The 13605-nt window shown below is 45.1% G+C and overlaps 1 protein-coding gene across 1 annotated transcript in view; it reads right to left on the bottom strand.

The window, feature by feature from the left end:
- LDLR (low density lipoprotein receptor) overlaps window positions 1-13296 on the bottom strand; it is a 33516-nt gene extending 20220 nt beyond the window's left edge. The window contains exons 1-3 of the mRNA XM_044422277.1: window positions 13032-13296; window positions 3405-3527; window positions 2797-2919 (exon numbers count right to left, since the gene is read on the bottom strand). Coding sequence (XP_044278212.1) covers window positions 2797-2919; window positions 3405-3527; window positions 13032-13116 — 331 coding nt within the window. The 5' untranslated portion in view covers window positions 13117-13296. The remainder of the gene's footprint in view (window positions 1-2796; window positions 2920-3404; window positions 3528-13031) is intronic.
- Window positions 13297-13605: the final 309 nt, after the last annotated feature.

Raw genomic sequence — 13605 nt, forward strand, 5'->3', positions numbered from 1 at the left:
TGTAGAGGTGACAAATAGATTTAAGGAATTAGATCTGATAGACAGAGTGCCTGAAGATCTATGGACGGAGGTTTGCAACATTGTACAAGAGGTAGCAACTAAAACCATCCCAAAGAAAAAGAAAGGCAAGAAAGAAAAACGGCTGGCTGAGGAAGCTTTACAAATAGTGGAGCAAAGAAGGGAAGTGAAAGGCAAGGGAGAAAGAGAAAGATACACCCAACTGAATGCAGAATTCCAGAGAACAGCTAGAAGAGATAAGAATGCCTTCTTAAATGAACAGTGCAAAGAAATAGAATAAAACAATAGAACAGGGAGGACCAGAGATCTCTTCAAGAAAATTGGAGATATGAAGGAAACATTTCATGCAAAGATGGGCATGATAAAGGACCAAAATGGCAGGGACCTAACAGAGGCAGAGATTAAGAAGAGGTGGCAAGATTACACAGAAGAACTATACAAGAAAGAGCTTAACATCCCTTATAACCACGATGGGGTGGTCACTGACCTCGAGCCAGACATCCTGGAATGTGAAGTCAAATGGGCCTTAGGAAGTCTGAGCAACAACAAAGCTAGTGGAGAAGATAGTATTCCAGCTGAGCTATTCAAAATCCTAAAAGACAATGCAGTTAAAGTGCTACACTCAATATGCCAGCAAATTTGGAAAACTCAACAGTGGCCACAGGATTGGAAAAGGTCAGTTTACATTCCAATCCCAAAGAAAGGCAATGCCAAAGAATGTTCAAACTACCGCACCATTGAACTCATTTCACATGCTAGCAAAGTTATGCTCAAAATCCTACAAGCTAGGCTCCAGCAGTATGGGGACCGAGAACTACCAGAAGTACAGGCAGGGTTTCGAAGAGGCAGAGGAACTAGAGATCAGATTGCCAACTTATGCTAGATCATGGGGAAAGCTAGGGAGTTCCCAAAAAACATCTACTTCTGCTTCACTGACTATGCTAAAGCCTTTGATTGTGTGGATCACAACAAATTGTGGCAAGTTCTTAAAGACATGGGAGTACCAGACCATCTTATTTGTCTCCTGAGAAACTTGTATGCGGGTCAAAAAGCAACAGTGAGAACTGGACATGGAACCACTGATTGGTTCAAAATTGAGAAAGAAGTTTGACAAGGCTGTATACTGTCACCCTGCCTATTTAACTTATATGGAGAGCACATCATTAGAAAGGTGGGGCTAGATGAATTAAACTGGAATTAGGATTGCCGGGAGGAAGAAGGAGAGTGCAAAAGTTGGCTTGAAACTCAACATCAAGAAAACTAATATCATGGCATCTGGTCCTCTCACTTCCTGGCAAATACATGGGGAAAAAATGGAGGTAGTGACAGATTTAATTTTCCTGGGCTCTAAGATCACTGCAGACAGGGACTGCAGCCAAGAAATTAAAAATGCTTGCTCCTTGGGAGGAAAGCTATGGCAAATCTAGACAGCATACTAAAAAACAGAGACATCACCCTGCCAACAAAAGTGTGTATAGTCAAGTCTATGGTTTTCTCAGTTACAATGTATGGCTGTGAAAGTTGGACCATAAGGAAGACTGAGTGCCGAAGAACTGAAGTCTTTGAATTGTGATTCTGGAGAAGACCCTTGGACTGCAAGAAGGTCAAACCAGTCAGTCCTAGAGGAGATCAACCCTGACTGCTCCTTAGAAGGCCAGATACTGAAGATGAAACTCAATTACTTTGGCCACCTAATGAGAAGGAAGGACTCACTGCAGAAGACCCTAAGTGCTGGGATCAATTGAGGGCAAAAGAAGAAGGGGACAGCAGAGAATGAGGTGGCTAGATGGAGTCACTGAAGCAGTTGGTATGAGCTTAAGTGGACTCTGGGGGATGGTGGAGGACAGGAAGGTCTGGAGGAATGTTGTCCATGAGGTCATGATGGGTCGGATACGACTTCACAACTTACAACAACATTTTTAATATAGTACTATCAGTACACAAATGACTTTTGCTGTTTACTGTGAAGAACCTGCAATTTCAATCTAAATTTATTGAAAACATTTCTATCTTCCCATTAAAAAAATCTGATTAATGTCTTTCTTTGTTTCCTACCACCCTAGATTACTGAGCAAAGCTTGCATGCTACATCCTTTGTCCAAGCAATAATTTTATCAATTAAGGATCTAGAATCTTCTAAACCAACAGTGAACAGTTTGGATTTTTATGCATTTCCATTGAAACTGCCAAACAGGAACTATTTGCCATTATGTATCCATATATTTTCTCCCTCCACAGCAGGGGAATGAGCATCTGTGGTACAGTTCTGCATACCTGAACGCCTTGCACCTGTAGGCTATCAAGTAAGACTAACACTTTTATTAAAATGAATGGTAGGTGGAAATCTGTCCCTTATGAAACTAGTTTTTTTAAAGGAATGCTAGACTACTCAGTGACACAGGATACAGCAACACTCCAACAACTTACTTTCCTAGCCAGCCTTCCCCAACCAGGTGCCCTCCAGATAAGCTGAACTGCAGCTCCCATCATTTTCAGTCAATGTGGCCATGGGAAGTTGTAATCTGGAAGCACTAGGATCGGGAAGGCTGGCCTCAGCTATTGGTTCAGTTATGGCTCATTTGGTCTCATGTAGGAGATCTGGCAAATTATCTCAAATTTTGCCATGCAAGTGCATAGCCAGCCTTGATCATTCTGGGTCCTAAGCCTAACTTAAATCCAGACAGAGGAGAAGTCTGATTCCAACAACTCCCCTACCCACTCCCTTCTCCAACACTAGGATGCACTGTGCACTTCCCGGTAGCCCAGAATCTGACTCACTGCAGTTCTCTTCATCAGAGCCATTCTCACAATCCATCTGCGAGTCACACCTCCAGGACATATCGATGCAACGATTTATACGGCCACCACAGCTGAACTGGCTTGGTTCACAGGTCACTGATTCTGAAAAGAAAAGCCCAGCTTTTAATTAGAACTCTGCTTGCTCTTGTGTGGAGAGCAGAGTCTTTTCCTTTTGAGTGCTGAGGGTGCTACAATTACACACTCCAACTACGCCTCTGCCAGTGCCCATCCCTAGCTGTCTTGTTTCCTTCTCACAGATGCTGCTCCAGCTCTTCAACTCCCAACCAAATTGTTGCAGGCTCTCTTTTTAAAAGCAATTTTGAGGCAGCAAGTGGTCAGGTGAAGCTGAAAAGAGTCCTCCATTCCTTGCTATTAGGGGTTCCACCAAGCAGCAAGCTACCTATTCCCCCAGCCTCCAAGACAAGACAGTTGTAGGCAATTGTTCTCATGGTGCTCTGTGATAGAGCACTCTGGAATAATAAGGTTGGAGAAGCCCAGAGGAATAACTCTTGGCATGCTCAGCTGCCTGAACACTGCTCCATCATGTAGAGAATTAAAGAAGGCTGGACAAGGTTAGATCAACTTACTGCAAGCATCCAGGGATTCATCAGAGCCATCCTGGCATTCAGCGTTGCCATCACAAATCCATTTATAAGGTATGCAGACTCCATTTCCGCAGTGGAACTCATTCCTTCCACACTTCTCCAGCCCTGCAAAAGAGAAGGTAACCTCATCAGACATCAAAGAGAATGACCCTTTATTGCAGGGGTCTCAAACTCAACTTACCTGGGGGCAGTCTGGGTGAGGCTGGGCCGCATCGGGTGGTGGGCCGCTCATCCCGCGTTGCTCCCGGAGGCCGGCTCAGGCGCCGCTGGCGCTTCGAAGGCCGCAGGGCCCCTCCCCCGTGCCCCGTCCGTCCCGGCAATTGGCCCGCGGGCCGCGAGTTTGAGACCCCTGCTTTATTGCATTATGCCTGCAGCACTCATAGCTGCAAACAGGGCCTCTAAATCACATTAACCTAAGGCATTATCAATACATCAGTGATTTTGTCATAGGACAACCCAACCCTATCAAATATATTCCAGGAACAGCAGCTAATTTCAAGTTACATGCCCAAACTCCAAAGGCAAGAACACAAGAAGAGGAGCAAAAGGTTTTTAATCACCAGGCAGGCTCAAGCCTGCAAGCTGCTGGAAGTCTAGGAGTGCCAAAAATTCAGATTAACTATGTGCACAGGCATAGGAAACTCAGAGATGTTTTATAGCAAAGGTGAGGTGAATTTAGGTAGCTATTGCCCTCCATACTCTTCTTTGTTAACCAGCAGCCATTTTAACTCCCAACAGGAAACCACAAAGAATCCAAGGCAGCTTTCATTTCAATGCAGTTAAACTCCTTCCTCACCTCCTTTCCCTCCCTCAACCCAACTCCAGTGGCACTGTGTTGGCAATGTTTGAGGGTGAAGAAATGTGAAGCTGTTTATTTGTTCAACCAGCCACAGTATGCACAAATAACCCAAGTCTTAACCAGTAGCATATTAGGTAGGGAAAGGTAAGAAACCCAGGCAGTTCATATTATAATGCAAACTTACGGAATACATATTTCCCAGCCATAATCATGAATTGGAAAACATTTTAGTGCTGAAATCTGTGCATGCCAAAAGTTTGAAACACTGTTCACATGCAGAAAATACACACAAAAATGCACTCAAGAAATAGGCATTTTGAGGACATTTTATTCAATGGGGAAATTGCACTTATTTGCAAGTTTGTACACAAAATATATTTTTAATGCCTATACATTTTCACACAGACACTAAAAGTTCTCGTGCTGTCTTGATTCAGAATGAGAACTGAGTGAAACAACACAGGAAAAAGTAGGAGCCCGAGCAAAATTGAGCTTGACAAATTCATCCATCTGTAGTTCTGAGCAGGGTCACTGGCATTGCACCCCAGCGCCTACTGTATTACTTGATCTCACACTTGGAAATCTCAGATACTGCACACACCAGAACTGTGGAGAAAGATTTCTCAAGAAAGGTCTTGACCTCCAGGCAGATTCTAGTTGGTTAGGCACTTGTCACTTAATATAAAGGCAGAAGAGGGAGGGCCTCTTAAAACATTGAAATAAGCACGTGCAGACTTAGGATATCTTCTGTGACATGACCTGGCAGCTATCAGAAATGGGCAGGATGCAGGCACTCTAACTTATCCACTTCAGTGAACATCTCGCGCAAGGTTTTGCTGATCAAGGTATGAGTGCCAGGTCAGAATCTCTTAACAAAAGTGTTGCTGTGTCATTTCTGTAGTGAATTGCCTTTAATGCCTGCTTACTATTACAGGTCCTTGTAGTAAAGCAACAGCAGAGGCCACTGCCATAGAGAAGCTGCATGTATTTGCCCTGCTGCCACATGGAATCATAGAAGAGCTGGAAGGGTCCATGAGGCCATCGAGCCCAACCCCCTGCTGTTGCAGAACACCAAGTTACACCATCCCACTCAGTTGGCTGCCCAGTTTCTTTTTGAATGCCTCTAGTGTGGGAGAGCCCACCACCTCTCTGGACAGCTGGTTCCACTGTTGTATTGCTCTGACAGTGAAGAAGCTCTTCCTGATATCTAGCTTCAATCTGGGTTGTCACAGCTTGACATGATTATTCCGTGTCCTACACTCTGTCATCAGCAAGAAGAGATCTTGACCTTCCCCTTTGTGACAGCCTTTGAGGTACTTATAGAGGGAAATCATACCCCCCCACCCCACCCCGCCCGTTAGTCTTCTCCTTCTCAAGGCTGAACATGCCCATTTCCCTCAGTCTCTCCTCATAGGGCAGTGTTTCCAAACCCTGGATCATTTTTGTCGCCCTCCGCTGAAGGAACATGTCTTAAGGAACTCTTAAGCAGTTGTGCACACCACTGCCATGGTTTGTTTCAGCAATGTTTGCAGTGACACTGTAATTTGTCTGAAGTTTCCATGTAAAATGGGCCAGTCACCATCCTTCATCTTGTATTCCTTTACAGAAGGATCACACACACATTGCACATAAAGAGAACTGGCAGGCATGCAGATTAGAGCAAGTCATTAATGTACATCCTTACTCAGGAAACACACAGATTTTCTGTCAACCACACCAGCAGTGGGACAGACCTCCAGCCATACCACCAGCTACTCCTAGCACTGCCCCATCAATAGCAGACAGCTAATGCTTAAGAGGTCCTGACTCATTTACAGCTTTTCATTTTATTTGCACAAGCTTCATGTTAGCAAACAGCAAGCATCTGGAAATTTTACCATGACAATATGAACCCATACAATAAAAAGGCCAAACACGGATATCCTTTCTACAGCCATACAGGGACACACCTAGATTCAGCCTCTCCCCTTTTGTGCCCTTGCTGGAGACAGGAACTACAGTAAGGAACTGACTATATGTATCCACAAAACTGGTAAGATTATCCTGGTTGGGCTTAAAAAGAACTAGTTCTGATGTACTTTTCTATGATATGGATGAACTTTCTAACAGATGATGAGGGTTTCTCTCTTTTCTTGCCTGTCTTCATCCTTAATGTCAATTGTATTGAAGTCAATAACAACTATATACATAGTTAATAAGAACCTCTACAAACTTTCAAAGTTACTGATTTTTGAAAATACTTTGGATCCTTTAGATCCAAGACCAACACTGTCTCACTCACTCCACTTCAAATGCAAACACTTTTCAGTTGTTTCCACTGCTTCCCCCCACCCCTTTGTACTTACAGAGCCTTTTGGTGATGTTTCCTAGGCTTTTCCCCTCAACATGTTGGAGAGACCATAATTCATTCACCACTGTTTTTATTTTTAGGCACTAGAAATATGTGCAAATATTTTCATAATTTTTGTTATGTTTTGAGGGGCCAGTATTCAGAGAAGCACAAATTCACTCTATCTAGAATGTGAAGTCTTGCCTGGTCAATGTCCTCGTAAGTGTCTCCTGTCGAAGTGTGAAAGGCATTGACACTGAGAAAGCAAGGTTATAAACACATTAACTTTGTTTTTCCTTTGACAGTGATCAAACGGTACATTGCCACAGGGTTGTCTTTGCTCTCAAAGGGGGTAGCAACTACCTCTCCACCTTTTGAGTGTGACCTTCTAGTTTGTAGCATTGCCTTGACTGTTCTCAGTCCCTTTTTCCATACTCCTCCCAGCTTCTAGGTACTCCGTTTTACAACTGCTTATGCAATCCACCAAATCACCCATTTAGCCATGTCAAAAACCCTGCTTAAACAACAAAACAAAACAAAATTTTGACAGCTGTCAAAAGAAAGTTCTTATGAAAAGGGAGGGTGTGTGCACACACAGATCTTGCCATTCTGGAGTGCCTAAGAGGCCAGGGGCAGTATGGCAAAGGTGCAGGGGGCTGAAAACAGTCAAGCAACTTATTCACAGGGTGGCTTGTCATGTTGTGTGAACTCACTCAATGTATTTCCCACTCTGAGGGCTAGAAACGTCTTTGTTTTTTCTAAAAATAAAAATCTTTACCAGGAGTTCAGGAAAAAAAACCTACCAGATTATCCATGTAAATCCAGATTAACAGAATCCAGTCTATTAGGGAAGTTAGCACTTAGCAGATGCTGCAAAAGTCTGATCCACTTTCCGTAATAATTACAGGGAAGTTGATTTCACACAGGCATGAGAAGGACATGCAAAGCATGAGAACTACATGCAAGCACTGCGTTAGTGAACAGAAAAGGGAAATTCAAAACAACACAATGCAGAGACATGACATTGCTTTACCTGTTCCAGTAACACATGATGATGCTTTGCAAGTTACAAAACTAGGTTCTGGAAACAGTATGAACAAAATCTCTTTTGCTGCTCTTTGGTCTAACACTTGCATAAAATATAATACCTTACTTGGAGGTCTAGCACAATGATGGCAGAGATAGGAACAGCCTTCCATTCTATCTTAGGCTTGGCTGTGAGCCAGAGCACAGACATGTATTAATATACTGAAACATAATGGATGCCAAAGTCCAGCTGGTGCTCTTGGAATAGTCTTGCTATCCTAAAGCTAGAAGTGTTCAATACTATCATTGGATTACTGCAGAAAACATGCAAATTAATTTGGCTTTCCTTTTAACTTAATTTAACTTTGATTCTGTTGCTTTCATCACCCAAAACATGTACATGTTCAAGTATCTCTACTGCATCAAACCCAGAAAGTTTTCATCAAGCAGGTCAATCACCATGTCACTTCTATGCCTCCTGCACTGTTCATGACCACACTGCCCCAGATTAATGTACATCCTGCAATGAACATGGAAACTTTTGTCTTTACTTTGTTCAATGTGTTTCAGACTAAAGGCTCCTAGAATTATGAGCTAGCACAGAACAGTAAATGAGAGTGAACTCTCATGAGCAATCCTGCCAACACCCATCCCATTCCCAGAATGGACCCTTCCCTCCCCCATCAGTACATACTGCAAAACAGCCAAGCAGATGAATGTAAAAGTTGTGCGTCATGAAAAGTGCAGGGGGCCTGAAAATGCTCAAAGCCCACAGAATCTTACCTCACAGAGCTGCTGAGGAGGAAATTAAGACTGGAAAGCAATCCAATTCTGCTCATGCTTACTGGGATGGAATGGCTCTTGCAGGTACATGTGATTAAGACCTGCAGCCTTATGAGTAGCAGCAGCAGCAGTACCAATAAGTCTGAAGCAAATGGCCAGGGGATTCCTTAAACAGAGGCAACATTATGCAAGTCCTACCGACTCTATCCCTTTGGCTTTATGTCACAGAATGTCACAGGCAGACCAGGATGCCTGTCTCCTCCCCCACTACCTGCCATTTTCTCTTTTCTGCAGATGAACTGTAATACGCATTATCAAGAACTAGGAACACTTCCTGAAGGTGTGGAAGAGTATGAATCATGAGCACTTTCCAGAAATTGTTGCTAATGTAGACTAAAGCACAAGCAGTAGACCCACAGACACTCTCTAGCTTCAGCCTCAAGCTTTCACCATTTCTACCTAGAGTCACATTTTCATATACCAGGATAAAAGCTCTTATAGCAGGGATAGTGGTTACCTGTGACCCTCCAGATCATGGGTCCTCAAACTACAGCCCGAAGGCCGGATATGGCCCACCATGGTCATTTACCTGCCCTGCCTCAAAGCTTTCAGACCATCTCCTAGCGAGTCCAAAAGCTGTGAGCTGGTGCATGTGTTCTCTGAAACACTTTCAGTTTCTGAGACTAGCAGAGAGCCAGTGCACATGCCAAAATGTAACAGTTTCCTTCAACTGCATGTGAGTCGGCTCTTCCTGCCTATTGCACACATGCATCGGCGCTGAATACAGAGCGGGAATACGGAGCAGGAATGCAGAAGAGAGGAGGGCAGCGGGGAGAGATAGACGAAGAAGGTAACGTAAGAAAAATATAACTTTTAAAATCTATTTTTAACTATGTGAGCCATGTCTCCAGGCTGCAGGCGAGTCCAAGGGCGGACAGGCTGAGGCAGAGTGGAGCCGCGGCTCCCGCACTTCCGCCACAGCTGTCTCTGGGCAAGCCATCGCTGTCGAGTGGCTGCCATGCTTCTTCTCCCCCGCGTGGCGGGGAGAGGTGGGAGGCGCTCTGCTTGGCCAGTCGCGGCCCTGACCCTCGCCTCGGAAAGCAGGCATCACCTCCCTCCTCGTGGCCCTCTCCTGGCCAGGGGAGCCATCTCATGCTTGCCTCTCTGGCTTCCCACTCCCGTTCCTGGAGCCGGGCAAGCGCCTGCAAGGGGACCTTCCTCCTGCTCGGAAGCAGGGCGGTGGCGGTGAGCAGGGAAGGTCTCAACCGAGGCAAGCACGCCCTCATGGCTCCCCCTCGTGTCGTGCTCTCCCTTTTGGCAGGCGGCACAATGTCATCTTGGGCTTCTGCTGCAGCCCAAGCGAGTGGAGCAAACATTTTTTAATTCTTTAATTTTTAAAATTTATTTTAATTTTAATTATTTTTACTGTGCAGTGAGCATAGGAATTCATATTTTTTTCAAACTATAGTCCGGCTCCCCAACAGCTTGAGGGACAGTGAACTGGCCCCATTTAAAAAGTTTGAGGACCCCTGCTCCAGATGTTGATAAAAAAACAACTATTATTATCCTCTCAAGGACATGATTTAAACAGGTGCACCTTCTCACACTTGTGCATACCCCAGAGTGGAGAAAACATGCACCTCCAAGATGGGACTGTAACTCCCATTAGCCACAATGGCCAAATTGCAGTAAGAATGGGAATTGAGGTCCAGCAGAATCTAGATGGCCAGAGGTTCCTTACCCTTAAAATAATTACCTAAGGTAACAATCCTATGCTAAAGCACACAATGCACACCTAAGCCCTCAAACACTCCCATATAGTAATGGAACATCAGCCTTTAAATGGTAGTGTTGCAAAATGCTACTGAAACAAAGGAAATTCACCATAGTTAAATTGTTTCTGGAAAATGTACATGTCTGTTTGCTACAAGAAAGCACTGTAACAGTTAGAGCCAGTATGGTATAATGGTTAGAGTACAGGACTGGGATTTGGAAATTCTGGGTTTTAGTCCTAAGAGTAAATAAAATAAATTATGGCATAACAGGATTCATACCTCAGAACACATGCCTAGTGCATAACACTGAAGAAGCAATGTTCTGTGATTGCATTATATTTATTTTATCTATTCATTAGTTTTTTATCCTGCCCCTTAGCCTGGGAAGGCTACAAATAGGGCTTCCTGGACAGTTTAATTAGTCTGATGGCCATTGCAAGAGGGGCATCAAACAAAACACATCTTGGCCATCACCATGATGGACAAGAGTCACCTTTTGTAAACACAACCAGTTTGCTACAGATTATCTAAGCAGATTAAAAAAAAAAAGAAAAGTAAATACATGAGGGACAATCAAAGTTGGCGCTACTGTCCTTTGGAACTTTGATCACAAAAGCAAAGTTGAGCAGTCATGAAAATCCCTCAATCATTAACAGCTACATGAAGGAAATGCATCTTTAGAACATTAATGTGTAATTGTTAAAACTTTGCATCAAATAGCATTTGGAATGAGAGCACGGATACATTAGCAATATTATGAATTACTCCTAGTAGATAGAAGCAATTCTTTTTGTGCTAACAAATTAACAAAGCAGGCTATTTTGGAAGATTTGTTTACCAGTTTAAAATGTGAGTCCTCTTGGGAGTTTAAAGGTGACACACATTTGGTGCTCTCCTTAAATAAAAAAAAAAAAAAACAGAAAGCCACAGGATTCTTTGCACTCAAAATGGAATACACTGACATGTGCTGAGAGTTCAGAAACGGCAATGGTTTTCACTGTCAGGAAGAAAAGTAAACAGCCAACTGTGAAGGAACCACAGCAGTGAGCAAAAAGCGAATCCTTCACATGAAGTAACTTTTGCACATGCTTCTTAGACATGGTTTCTAAAGGAGAGCTAAGGAACATTTTCTTTCTTCCTCAAGCTTCCCATTGACTGATGTGACAGGGCTAACAAATGGCCCATTTTCCCCACAAGCCAACAGGCAAGTATAGCGCCTCCACAAGGTGACCAAACAAGCGAGCAAATGGCTGGATTCAGTGCCACCAGCTACAAAAGGTGCCGCCTCCAAAACCTTCCAGCCCATTCCCATCCCAGGTTCCTTCAGTCTTCCACGAGAAGCAGAAGCACCTCCCGCAACACACATGCTTACTCCCAGCATAGCACTCCCTCTGGTTCTTTATCCCGCCCCCCGCGCCCGTCGAAGTGGTAAGGACAAGCGCATGCGTTCATAAACGCACTCAGGCCGACTGCCAGACTTCTGGTGTTTCCCGCACCAACAAATGCTCCTAAATCCATCCACTTCCCTCCAGGTAAAAGTGTTAAAACACAAAAGCAACTCAAAGAGAAAAATCTGTTACGGGTGGCATGCATTCTTTACCATCGAAGCAACCAGATATTTCTCACAACTCCTTCCTAGATGTTAAGGGGACACATCCCCTGTTCGCAAGGAAACTTCCTTGGACCAGAATAACGAGCAATTCCAGTAACAGTGCTCGTCCCGCTGGGGCGGTCTTGCCTCTACCTACCACCAGAATCTCGGAAATTCACCTCCTCGGAGTTCCGCGCTCATCCGGCGGGCGCGCCAAGGCGGAGCTCCACCCATACCACTCAGTCCGGAGCGCTTTTTATGAAAAACCTCTGAGAAGTTTTGGTTTTTGCATGCCGTGGTGTCAGGTGTACCATCCTCCTCCGGAGGCGGGGGGAACGAAGCATTCCGTTACAGTTAATATTTGTGCCCTTTAAAGGAATAGCCCCTGCACCCTATCTGGAACCATAAAGTACCTGAACTGACTCCAGAGCAGTCTGCTCATGAGCCGAAAAGCACAAAGACGGATAGAATGCAGTTGTGAATCACCCCTGGGGAGGGCAACGTATCTTCCCTACCTATTTCTAGACAGACGGTGGGATCCTGAAAGGCGTTAAGGTCTTTAGGAAGCCACATCCTTACAGGAAGCAGCTGAAAGGCACTAAAGAACACCGGGGAAAGTCGAGTGGGAGGGGAGGTGTGAGCTCATCTCTCATGTTCATGTTGAAGGGAGAGATGCCCAGCCCCGTTAGTCAAGAGCTGGTTACTCCGCCCTACTCTAAATTAAAGGACAATTACATCCAGTTGATAGTGGGGGGGGGGGGGGGGGACGAAATAGCGGACAGACAACTAGCCTACTACAAAGGATACTATGTCCGAAAGAATGCACGTGAGAGGAAAAGTAGAAACATGGAAGGGAAAGAGATACCTAGAATCAAGGTATTTAGGAGTCCGCAGCTCCTCTTTCTCAGCTCTGGGACATACCATTAATGAACCTGAAAAAATAGCATCCTGGGTTATTAAGTGCCCAGCTGCACAGTGAAACTTCATGCAGATTTCGGAAATGGGGTGAAACTAAAACATCTAACTTCTACTGAAAGTGGCGCGGGTTCCCTCTGGCAAGATGTCACAAACTGGATTCCTGTACAGAAGGTTAAGACTGCTGTGGATTTGCGATAGGCAGCCTAAGCAAATGGGACAGCACATCTCACTGAGTCCCAAAAGTCTACCCAGCACTGCCCACTATATGGCTCTTAGCCGCAAAAACAGCTCTTCCTCTTGATGTTCGCCCTGGGGCTATCTACGTCTTTTGAAACCGAGGCTTCCAACTCCCAACCTTTCGTTCCCAAATGAGAACACCGAGCCTTACCGTTCCCAGAAACTTGGCTGAGCGTGCTGAGCAACAGCAGCACCCTCCATGCTGACAGAGTTGCAGGCAGTCCAGCTGGGCTCATGTTTGGCTCGCGACCGGCTTCGGCTGCCCTCCTTGACCACAGCTCCGAGTCCCGTGTTCAAACGCAGGGTCTGCCGGGGCAGGTCGAGTGCGCGTGGGGTGCAACTGCCTCCGCCGCCCAGAGCCGAGATCTCTCCGCTATCAAACGCACGCCGCTGCTAGCCTCACTTACTCCAATCGCTTCGCGCTCCTCCGAATGGCAAGCAGGGGGCGGGACTTTCAATGGGGTGATTTTCAAACCTCCTCACATCACACTGAGGAGGAGGAGTTGTGAACGCACGATGTGACGTCACCACATTAACCCTTCCAGCTCGGGCACTTTTGCTTAGCGCTCCCGCTTTGGCTCCCGAGCATCTCCAGATTGTGAAGGATCTTCCGAATGTGAAGAGCCTTCCTCCCTGTGACTTTTGTGTGGTTGTGTTTATGACTCATTAACAGGCACTTTCCACTCCCCGAACATCATGCTGTCATTCTTGTTTCCAGGTGGGCC

Source organism: Varanus komodoensis, unplaced genomic scaffold (assembly GCF_004798865.1).
Source record: "Varanus komodoensis strain SLA01 unplaced genomic scaffold, ASM479886v1 scaffold124, whole genome shotgun sequence".
Classification (NCBI taxonomy): Eukaryota; Metazoa; Chordata; class Lepidosauria; order Squamata; family Varanidae; genus Varanus; species Varanus komodoensis.